Source organism: Pristis pectinata, chromosome 10, assembly GCF_009764475.1.
Source record: "Pristis pectinata isolate sPriPec2 chromosome 10, sPriPec2.1.pri, whole genome shotgun sequence".
NCBI classification, from domain to species: Eukaryota; Metazoa; Chordata; class Chondrichthyes; order Rhinopristiformes; family Pristidae; genus Pristis; species Pristis pectinata.
Window position 1 is genome coordinate 20346849 of NC_067414.1, and position 12383 is coordinate 20359231.

Genomic DNA, 12383 nt, shown 5'->3' on the forward strand with positions numbered 1-12383 from the left:
TCACTATTTTTGACCTTTCCTTCACAGCCAACTTCCACTAAACCAACAGGAGCAGCCTTATCTGCAGCAGCAGGAGATCTTGATCTTTTCATTGAACCAACCACAAAATCAGAAGACTGTAAGAAACCACTGTCCAAGGATTCCATTTTATCATTATATGGTACAGGAACAATGCAGCAGCAACAACAACAAGGCACTCCAGGTAAAGGACTGGAAGTTTGGAATACAAAGTATAAGCCAAGTTAAGTTTACTGTCATATGCACAAGTACTGTGAGATACAGGTACAATGAAAAACATGCACAGGCAGATGAAAATTGCTATAATTCTTTCAAATTAGAGCATCCCCCTTTTAGAACATTGGTATACTTACAAGTTATTCCTAAGCTAGTGTTCAATGCATTTATTAATTTTCATTGGATATCAACAATATAATAATTAAACATAAACCTAAGAGCAGTGTCTACAGCAAGACCTTGCAAGTTCAATGTAAAATTCAAAAACAATTATAATTTTGAGCTAGGAATTTTCAAGGCCACCAAACACCATGAATCCTGAGATATTCTGTTGGATAAAAATTCATATGTTCCATTGTGTTATCTCCTTAACTGGTCTCCCTCATCATCAAGTAAATAATTTTAGTGCTAATGTGTTTGTTTTTACATTATCCATCTTCACATTAACAGAATTATCAATCAAATTATTAATCTGAAGATAGCGCTACTTATGAAGTGCCAAGTTTTATAAAGCTCTATCAAGTCCATATTCCTCGTTCAGAAGCATCCTTGGAAAAGTTAAAATCCTGAGAAAATACTTCTATTCCATGCAAATGCTTAAGTGAAATTATAACCTTCAATTGATAGTCAGATTGTGTCTTTATCATAGCTCTGGAGAAGATATAACAGCCATAAAAATGTCCTACATCCTGTGTTTCCTTGCAAAGCTTAAAAAAATTACCTGGGCCTAGAAGGAGTTATTCTGTCCACCCTTTGAAGCTTAATCGGAGGAAAACAGACTTTGTTTTCCACTACTGAATTACATCAGCTGAAAGTTTCCTGTAAGTGTTGTACCTGGTTTTTTTAATTCCCATTATCCTTCTAGTGCAAATTTACTAAGCAGTTAATATCTTTATCGATAGTTGATATCACTTGATTAATCCTTTCTTTCCACACCACATGAATAGCTTCCCTCAGGAAAATTACTATTTTCTGGTATAAGAGTTACCTGTGCAAAGTTGTTCATTGTTATAAATCACTGTCTACTCCACCAGTCAAATACTGTTATGGGGCTGATTACTGGTGGGCATTATTACTATTGGTTGATGAGCTTCTGTTCTGTAGAGGGCCAGGTTGGTAAGAATGTAAACCTTAATACCTAACCAAAAATGTTATAATGCTGCTTATCAGGCTCAGTTCCCATTTGATATTTCTCAGTGTTGATTCGGTATTAGGACTTATATGTATTAGGAAATAATTGTCTGAATTGCCACATAGAAATGGATTCAAAGCAACATCTGCCATTAGAAATTAAACATCATTTAAAGTCAACCCATGGACACAAGGAAATTAAACATTAATTTTTATTTGAGGTCAACATTCTAATTTATTGAAAGTGGCCCTGCTCATTGCTCAGTACATTTTTAAATATTTTGTCTTAAACAGTAATGGATTTAGCAGTAATTTCAAAGATACATCCTGGATATACCTTTAGACTTTCTGTTGAATGACTGGTTCTTTATGACAACAGTAAGAGAGTAGAAATCCACTTCTGGAACCCTCCTGAGTACTGATGCATTTCCATTATCCCCAGCACTGAACATCATCATTGTATTATCTGAGTGGAGAATAATAACTCAAACATCTTGTTTTCTATGAAGGTATCTGTCAGGTTCTGGGTCTCTGTGTGGCTTTCTTCTTTCATCTAAAAACTGCTTTTTTCCAGTAGAAAGTGAGCATCCAGTGGTTTCTGTCTACAGCCATGAAGAAAACAAAAGCTGACTTGCTCTCTATTTCTATTTCTATATGTATGATAATTGTAATCCATTCTTAGACTTGAAACATGGAAGGAATTGACCATTCAATGAAAAGCTGACTGTTAGTAATAATTATCTCATTGAGCAGTACATGATCGGGTGAAATATTTTCTAGGGGGTCCAGCTGAGGAATATTCAGTTGACAATAATGTTATTTCTTAATTAGTGAGGACTTGTCTCAGTATTCTTATCTTAGAGTTGGATCTCTACATTGAATGCATGTCAGATCAGTGCCATGTATTTTGTTTCCAGATATTTACAATCTGCAAGACCTTTGAATCTGGTGCAAATTTTGCCTCTAGGGCAGTGATCTTGTGTGGATCCAGTAGTATTTGGAGTACACATTGAAATGTGTGGCTTCTCCTGAAGTATGATCTCAGCACACCCTAATGATCAGTCAACCAGTCCCAAAGAGGACCTGTGCATAAGTTCATTGGTATTGGTAAGAAAACCACTGTAGCCTAAATCATGCTATTAGTATGGAGATGTCTTAAGTTTGTCATTTCATTTACTGCTCAAGTTAAACTTCAGTGCTCCCTTTTGCAGTAAAAAGGTAAAATAATTTTACAGTTATTAATTATAGTAATTAAGTTTGTTCCAGATATTTGGAAGTGACAGGAAGTTAATTCTGAGCATAAGAGAAAAGGGCACTTTGTTCTGGAATTGAGATCTTTCTCAAGTGTGTCATAAAAATGAGACCCTGTGTCTACACAGTGAGGTCAAATTACAGCTTTTGGGAGATTAATGAAATCAACCACAATGAGGCAGCTGTATCTGTACTAAAACGATTGCATGTGTGTGGGTAAACTTCAAAAGTAATTGCTCTCCGAGTGTCATCTGGGTCCTTTATTGCAATTTATTTTATAAAACCCTAAACATGATGGTTTTCTTCAGAGTTCTTTGTTAAATTTTAATATTGAATAGAAAGCCTTTGTTTACATTATCAATGATTCTTGCTATGCAACAGTTTAAAACTCCCCAAAGGTTTTGCAATGACAATTATCTCTAGCTTATGTAGGTTTTTGTATGGTATGAACTCCCAGCTGGAGGTTAAGAAGACCTTAGTCAAGACAATAAGCTGTATACTAAATATCAGTTGAAAAGTTACAGCAGAATATTAATCTTGGCTCAAGTGGCCCTTTACATTTATTGTAATATCTGAAGAAGTGTGAGGTGGTACACTTTGGAAGGACAAGCTCCAGGGCAGAGTACTGGGTAAATGGCAAGGTACTTGGCAGTGTGGAGGAGCAGAGGGATCTGGGGGTTCATATTCACAGTTTATTGAAAGTTGCCTCACAGGTGGAAAGAGCAGTTAAGAAGGCCAATGGGATGTTGGCTTTCATAAGTCGCGGGATTGAGTTTAAGAGCCGCGAGGTGATGATGCAGCTTTACAAAACTCTAGTTAGACCACACTTAGAGTACTGTGTTCAGTTCTGGTCGCCTCAATATAGGAAGTTGGAGAGGGTGCAGAGGAGATTTACCAGGATGCTGCCTGGATTGGAGAGTATTGAATATGAGGAGAGGCTTAAGGTGCTAGGGCTTTATTCACTGGAAAGGAGGAGGATGAGAGGAGACATGATAGAGGTATATAAAATATTGAGAGGAATAGACAGTCAGCGCCTCCTTCCCAGGGCACCAATGCTCAAGACGAGAGGTCATGGCTTTAAGGTTATGGGTGGGAGGTTCAGGGGAGATGTCAGAGGGAGGTTTTTCACCCAAAGAGTGGTTGGTGCATGGAATGCAGTGCCTGGGGTGGTGGTGGAGGCATATACATTGAACAGGTTCAAGAGCTTGTTGGATAGGCATATGGAGGAACGTGAGATAGAGGGATATGCGGGAGGAAGGGGTTAGGTAGTGTGAGGGTGGTCTGATGGATGGCACAACATGGTGGGCCGAAGGGCCTGTTTTGTGCTGTATGGTTCTATGGTAATTGAAGAGTAGAAGTTCAAGTGTAAATTATGATAGTCCACTGACAGTAGGTTTGTTATTACCTTGTTTTTTCTTTAAAAAAACAAGGGCAACAACAGTATTCAGATCTAATGAGCAAAACAAATTATTTCAGTGAAAAAGTAGTTAGAAAAATGAAATCTTGGATTTTGGAAATCTGAAATAAGAACAGAAAATTGACTGCTTGAGTACTTCCAGCATTTTCTATTTTGTTATGGTAAATCTATGGAACGGGTTCCCCAGGTGAAAGCAGAAAGGAACATTATATTTGAGACATGATTCAAGGTAGGGTAGCAAGTGACTTTGAACCAGTTTTTGGTGAGAGGGGGCAGTTACTTGTAGTACCTGTTCCATGTACTGACAGACCGCCCAGATCAGCGGTCTCTCTCATCACCTCCTGTTACTTGTGATGAGAGCTACTGTCTCCCCTCTTTGGCTGATTGGCTCTCTCCAGCCCAGGGATCTCTCTATAACAACAAGCTCAATGGGAAAAGCCATGCAGCCAATCAATAAGACCTGACAGAATATGCAGCTTGAAGTTTTGTCTGATGTGAAAGGTAAGCAGCTAAGATGCCAAGGTTTGCATTTTGAATGGAATGTGTTTGTGGTTTTGTATTGTACTGACCAGGAAGAAAGATGCCAAGCTTGATATTTCTGGTTTAAGGTGAAATGGGGTGATGGGCACCAAAATTATCATTTTTCTCCTAGTATTAGAAGGGGGAAATGTTGGTTTTGGCCCAGTTATCCACACCGTTGGAAGCAATGATGTCAGCAGGGCAAGATGGGAGCTGAGTTTTAAATGCATCAATGCAATGAATTCGGAAGAAAAGTAGGATAATTTGTTTATAGCATCTCTTGCATCATCTTCAGAATAACTGTATGGTGTTTTGGATTGTTTTTCTTACAAAATAGGAAGAATAATAGCCAATTCAGGCATTATATGGTCCCATAAAAAGCAGATCATCTATTTAGAAATTGAGGGATAAATATTAATCAGAATGCATGCATTAATTTGAAAAGCATAACTACACATGCTGAAAATGTGATGTAAAAGAGAAAATGGTAGAAATACGCAGCAGGTCAGCTGTGAAGAAAGATCATCGACCTGAAATTTTCTCTCTACAGATGCTGCCTGACTTGCTGAGTATTTTCAACTTTTAATACCAGGAATAACTAGCCTTCTCTTTGATATTGTTGATCTTTTACATCAACCTCAGAGTGTAAGCAGGCCTCAGTTTAATATTTACATTGAAAAATAACTCTTCTGATAGTGTAGTGGCTCCACAGTGAAGTGCCAGCTCAGATTTTTGTGCTCAGTTTTCTGGACCTCGGGTAAGAATGCATTCAACAGAGTCACAAATGATGCTCATTACAAGTTGTAATCTAAACAGTTTACATCAGAAATGCCACTGCAAACTGAGTTCTCAGGCAGTAGAAGATGCCTGCAACCCCACAGCAGCCAGCAAATTCATACCATTGGTCACCAAACACTTGTTTGCATGTAGGGGCTGTACATAAATCAGGCGTTCGTGAGCCGGGGAGGACCTGCATTGTGAAACATGACAACCAGGAAGCCTATGTTGCCCTAAGATATCTTTATTAGTCACATGTACATTGAAACACAGTGAAGTGCATCTTTGCGTAGTGTTCTGGGGGCTGCCCACAAGTGTCGCCACGCTTCTGGCGCCAACATAGCTTGCCCACAACTTCCTAACCCGTATGTCTTTGGAATGTGGGAGGAAATCGGAGCACCCGGAGGAAAACCTTGCAGTCACGGGGAGAATGTACAAACTCCTTACAGACAGCGGCCGGAATTGAACCTGGGTCGCTGGTGCTGTAATAGTGTTACACTAACCGCTATGCTACTGTGCCTGTCATGCGTCAGCAACCCCAGAAGTTAAGGGATAGTGTGAGAAATCTCCAAGCGCTTTTACTGCACTCTGTGCAGAAACCTGGGAAGTAATTTGGTTTCCAAGAAGAATCTATTTTTGGGCCTTTTCCCTTTTGTGATCCTTGTCTTTATGCAGTTTAGATGAAAACTGATTATCATAGAATGGGAAGGCAGTGGAAAACCATTTGGCCTATCATGTCTACACTGTCTCTTTCAAAGAGCAAGCAAGTTAACCCACCTGCTCACTTTTCTCCATAGCCCTACAATTTTTCTCCTTTAAGATTGTACAGCAAAATTCTTTAATCAGGACTTTGATGCCAACTATTGGATGTTATATTAATACCCCATCACACATTTCATATTTTCTTTAAATGTTACACAGAATAATTTTACAACACATCCTACATTTAAAGGGAGTGCTGGAATTGAGGCCCTGATAAGTTTAAAGGGAGCATAGGAACCAGAACCAGGAGATATTAAAAAGAAGACAGGAACAGAGGTTCCGACAAGTGGGTGGGGAGCACAGGAACCAGTACCTTAATGAGTAGGAAGAGACCATGGGAACTGAGGCCCCAGCAAGTGGGCAGAGAGCATGGGAGCTAGAATGCAGCAAGTGGTTAAGGAGCCCAGCAAAACAATGGTGCCTTTTAGAAAGCATCATTTTGAGAAGCTGCATCTGTCCATTTGCCTCATTCCTTTCTTTCACCAGAGCCAGTTTGTAAACCATTGGGATTTCAGATGGTGAATCAGTGTGTCAAGCCATCTGTATTTCCAAATTGTCAGATAGTGGATTATCAGAATTTTACTGGACTCGTTATGTTTTGTAGGCCAGCATTTCCATTGTTACCAATCAGGTAGTCATTACACTCCTAACCATTTGTTGCCTAAATGCTTCTTCCTCTTGCGTGTTTTTCTCCTTGTGTTCCCTCTTTTGACGTTAACCTTACGTCTTTGCACTCTGGTTCTGCTTTTCAAAACAGATTCACTCTATTGAAATTCATCATGATTGTAATCATCTCTTTCATATCTTTTAATCTTCCCTATGGTAAGGATAAAACCTCAGCTTCTCCAGACTGTCCCTGGAACTGTGTAAATCATTGTTGCCTTCATGTCCTCCTTGGAGTATGGTGTTATGGATACACTGCAATACTCACTATGTTTGATAGATTCAACATAATTTCCTGGTATTGTATTTATAGCCTTGCTTGTAAAGGCCAGGCTTCCTTTTTGTTTGTTGCTTTCATGGACAAACGCTCTACAGTATCTGTTCTTGGACCCCCTTAAGAATATTTTTTTCTTGTAATGTTCTTACTAAAATGTTTTACACTTGGAGACCTGTAATGGTTATTTTTATAGATTTATAGTACAGGAGCAGTACGGAGTAGCATTTGGCCCTTTGAGTCCATGCTGGATCTGCATAATAATGTAAACTAGTCCTGTATTTCCATCCTTTACCCATACTTCTACAGTTCTTTCTCCTTCAAGAACTGATCCAATTTCCTGTGAAACCTAGGACTGAATCTGTTTCTATGATTGAGTCGGCTTGGGACAACACAATGGCACTGCTGCCTCACAACTCCAGCGACCCGAGTTCAATCCTAACCTCCAATGCTGTCTGTGTGGAGTTTGCACATTCTGCATTTGAACATGTGGGTTGCCACCAGAAGCTGAGGTTTCCTCTTATATCCCAAAAATATGCTGGTAGATTGATTAACTATTATTCCTAGTGTGTAGGTGAATTGTGGAATGTGGGGGGGGAGTGAAACTGGTTTAATGTCAGATTAGTGTAACTGGGCACTTGATAGTTAGTGCAGACTCGGTGGGCTGAAGGGTTTGATCTGTATGACTCCCACTACCCTGTTAGCCTGTGCATTCCACATGTTAATCATTCTGCTGCTTTTACCAATTGCCAATGGAGACACGAGACTGCAGATGCTGGGATCTGGAGCAACAAGCAATGTGCTGGAAGAACTCAGTGGGTTGAGCAGCATTTGTCGAAGGAAAGGAATTGTCAATGTTTTGGGTTGAAACCCTTCATCAGGATTTTGACCCAAAACATCGACTCTTCCTGTCCTCCAGCAGTTGCTGTTCAACTGGCTGAGTTCCTCCAGCGGTTTGTTGCCTTAAGTTGATGGTCTCCTCTATTTCTCAACTCCGCTATCAATAGTTTTCTCTTGTTTCCTTATTTATGCTGCTCATTATTTTCAACACCCATGTCACATCTCTCAATCTTCTCTGCAGTAAGAAAAAATACTCCAGCCTTTCTGCATCACATAGCCCTCTTCCCTATAACCTTTCTGGTCAATCTTTTCTGCACCCTCTTTCGCTTTCTTCCTAGCATGGGACAAGTAACTCCAGTTGCACCAGTGTTTTTAATATAAATCACCACAATACCTCACATTTGTATTCTGTGCCTTTTTTTTATATAAGGTCCAAGATCCACTATGTTCTTTTAACTGCTTTCTCAAGCTATCCTGCCCCCTGCAAATACTTAAGTGCACTTTCCCAGTACCATCTCTGTTCCTGCACCCACTTTGGAATTGCATCTTTTATATCATTTCTCTTTTATATTACATTATTGCTCTTCCTGCTGAAATGTTTCAGCATTAAATTGTATCTGCCATCTATTGACACATTTTTCAGGGAAATAGTACTGAGAAAACAGGAGCAACAACCTGGAGCAGTGCAAACATTAGTACTTAAGTGGAAACAAGTATGTGAAGCTTGGTAAAACAATGCTGAACTTGCTCAGAAGATTGATCCCTCTGTGTTTTAGATTGACAGTTGTCTCTTTTCTCAATGAAAGTTGGATGCCACCCTGTTATTACTTTTGCTGCTCAATTAGAGAGAAGGGTAGAATTTAGTACAAGATATCACTGATGTAGTGAGAATTTTTTCTTTTTGTTAGTTGGAGGTGGGGGCAAAAAAAAGTCACCTTGATGCTATCCAGTAGTTGTTCATTCAGATGAAGGAGCTGGTTGAAGGGAGTAATAGCTGAACCCTCTGACATCTCAAACCAAAACTCCTGATCCTTGTAGGCATTTGTTGAAAAGAAAGTCTCAATCTCATTTGTTTATTACAGCTTGCATGTGATTATATAAAATGTAGAGCACCAAAGTAATCCAGTCAACCCAGTTGTTTCATACTAGTGTTTATGTACCTTGCACACCACCTTAGTTTCACATGTAATTGTGCACCCAGAAGCTCTGGTTGTAATGATGATAGGGGTAGGGGGCTGGAAGCATTGGCCTTGTTCTGCTTAGTGCATGCTCTTAATGGCAGGAGCTACTTCAGCATTAAACTGATTCAGTTAAACTGATCTCAAGCAACATAAACTGAATTGTTGACACTTCTATACTGATAATTCCCTTTGTGGAATAGACTCTGGCTTCAAGAGTTAATGGAGCCCACAAGTATTTACACAATACACGTGGATTATCCTTGGACTAGCTATTTCTCGGTGTTGTACCTAAGCACTGATTGGGTAGTATCTAAGTGCATCCTGTCTGCATGAACAGAACCATCTTATTTGTAGATTCTAGACAAGGTGCAAACACTGCTGCCTATATGTTGGGTTTGGACACATGGGGTCCTCTAGATAACAACAGGATGCTCTCCAACTTGGAGCTCTGCCCAGTGTCCTTCAGCTGTTGCACTCAGCCATCTCCATTCTTGAGATTGAGCAGTGGCTCACTTCTGGGCCAACCTTGAGACGTGAACTTTTGGACATACTTGAAAAATTTAGAGCAGAAGAACAACTGATGTATCAAACCTGGCCTGTCAATGATTGCTAAAACACCTTGATCAAGCATTCCCTGTAGTACACTCAGTACCTCTCCCCATTTTTATCACCCCCTTCCTAGACACGTAATCTCACTGGAGAGGAAAGAAAGGCTAGGACCAGTTAATCAAAAAAAAACTAAAATTCCTCCCCGATACCTTAGTCGAAATTAATGCAAAGAAACCAACAAAGTCTGTGTTTGAACATTTCCTTCTATGTGACAGAAGCTCTGCCCCTTGTCAAGAACTGATGTGACTTCCTGTTAAAAGCAATGGGAAAATGAGGCAGTTATACCTTACCTGGGGCTGCTGCAGGCATAGCTTCTTGGGTACTTTCTGTCCCCTTAGAGAAAGTTTTGAGGGCACTGTACAAGTTATGAAGATCCGGTGCTTTCTTTATTTCCAGCACTTTGTACCTGGGGAATAATTCTTAGGTGGTGTAGATCTAAGGAAACATTTACTCTGTGGTATCATTCACAGCCAATCATATTGCCAAACCACATCCTGTCATTGAAATAATTTTCTTCTCTTCCATCAAAGCTGTGTTTTTTATCTGAGCTCCTGTTTCTCCTTCACTCTGTGATCATTCATATTGCTTAAAGTCATCATTTTTTTAAACCTACAATTTTCAGATGTTTTCAGGCTTTCTATTAAGGTTACTAAGTGAATGACTGTTTGCAAAGGATGCTAAATGATTGGAATTGGACCAGGACAACAGACCTGGCTTTTTCATTTTAGTGAGGACTCAGTGTGCCTGAAGTTGGATAATTCAATTTCCCCACACCGTAGGAAAGCAATCCACTAGTGGAATTTGCACTTGTTTGAGGCATTTCTCATGTTCTTTTAGTATGTACACAATTCTAAAATGACCACATTGTGTGCCATGTCCAAAGATGATTGAGTTTTCCGTACTTACACACTGTGCAAGTGAACCCACAATTGACATTACTTGGGATTACCAGGATTCTGACCCTCAGTGAGGGAAGGACAGTTGACATGAAGTCATAGTGGTGCATGACCTGCAGGGGAATTTCAAGCTTGTGGCCTTGCCATCATATAGCTATTTATTTGTGTTGGTGGTAGTAGAGGGAAATGTATCCTATAGATTTTATACTTTATCAGTGTTGAAGGGCACTAAATCAATCCTGCCTTGTCTAAGATATCATGCAATTTATTTATTGAGCTTTTGTTTCCACTTGTTGTGTAACCAAATTTTCAGTATATTGTTTTATTCTTTACAGCTGCTGTGTTTATGACACCTTCTCCAATGCCATTTGTTTCGCACTCTACGGCCAGCTATCCTAATTTCCCAAGCCTTGGAGCACCTATGCCTGCTCCCACTGGCATGATGGGGAATATGATGGGACAGTCGGTTGGAATGATGGGGCAGCCAGCAGGGATGGTGGTTGGGATTGGAATGCCAAATGGATTCATGGGTAATGCACAAGCCGGTGTCATCAGAGTTCCGGAGAATGTGGTGGGTTCCCAAGGAGGAGTGGTGGGGAACTCATACGGTGTACAGCCAAGCCAGCCACCACAGTGGAACCTTGGTCAGGTCAGTGAAGTCTAGCGTTTATTTAGTAGAAGAGTAAAGTGAGAAACCCTCCACGGCAGTGTTATCCATAGTATTGTAATACTGAATTGTTGCTTTGTGAACTTATAATTACCGTCTGGACTTGTCTATGGAAGTCTGCTGTGTTGTTTCTTCACTGTGACAAATCTAGTTGATTATTGTTGTGTTTTCTACGCTTCACTGTGTTACTCTAATGCATGCAATGAAGGTACTTGCTGTGAAGTGACATTAATCATTGTAACTAAATGTTTCCTCTTCTTGTTAGTAATCTATTCGCACTGCAGAATTTTCATCCTTGTGGGCTGGCACTTTATGATACCATGGGAGATTTTAAAACACAAAGCTTCCATTCCAAAGAATAGTCTGTTAACTGCAGCCCATAACACGGGGAAAAAACAGGTTTTGAGAATTTGGATTTCAATTTTTAATATTGATTGGAACTCATCTCCCTATCTGGTGTTATATGTCAGGTTCTGGCAGTGATTTGGGGTCAGTTGGATATACTGTGAAAATCGAATGCTCCATCTCCAGGGTTTAACCAAGAATAAAAGAGTGATTTGAGAGAACAATGGAAAGGTGGTTTACAAGTTAAATTTTATAATGTTCCTTATGCTTAGAGTATATCTAATCAGTTATTGGAAAAACATGCCTATTTGGCACATTATTGTTTGAATATGAGTAGCCATCAGCCCTTAGAACGGATCTGGGTAGTGTTAATGTGTACAAATGTTTAGGCCTTAGATTCTGTCACAAGTAAAAATGACTGAGAAATCAGGAATGACGAAGTGCAGAGCTGTATGAACAGTCGGTGTCTGTTTTCTTCCATGTTAAGAAGGCTGTTTTGTATGCCCTACCTAAAACCAAGCACAACACAATTATTAACAGATCCCGCTTGCTGCCATTTCTGGCTTGCTGAATGCCATGGGGTACACCAATGCCTTGATCCTTGAGTGTACACTCACTCACAATGAAAATTCAGGCCCAATAATTAAACATAGCTGTTAATGAATTTTAAAGTCCCTTTAAACAAATGTCTTTCAATTTGCTTTTGCTGCATTTTACAGGCAACCCCTTTGTTAGGTGGGTTCAGGTTGCGCAAACTTGCCCTTGCAGAATTCACTCATAGATTACTACCCAAAAATTTGAGATGCAGAATAAAATT

General features: G+C 39.8%; 1 protein-coding gene across 2 annotated transcripts in view; it reads left to right on the forward strand.

Moving 5' to 3' along the window:
* The window catches only part of smap1 (small ArfGAP 1), a 107599-nt gene that overhangs the window by 90997 nt on the left and 4219 nt on the right, over positions 1-12383 (forward strand). For both annotated transcript variants that reach the window (XM_052025201.1, XM_052025203.1), the window contains 2 exons: positions 28-202; positions 10890-11203. In XM_052025201.1, the coding sequence (XP_051881161.1) occupies positions 28-202; positions 10890-11203 (489 nt within the window). The remainder of the gene's footprint in view (positions 1-27; positions 203-10889; positions 11204-12383) is intronic.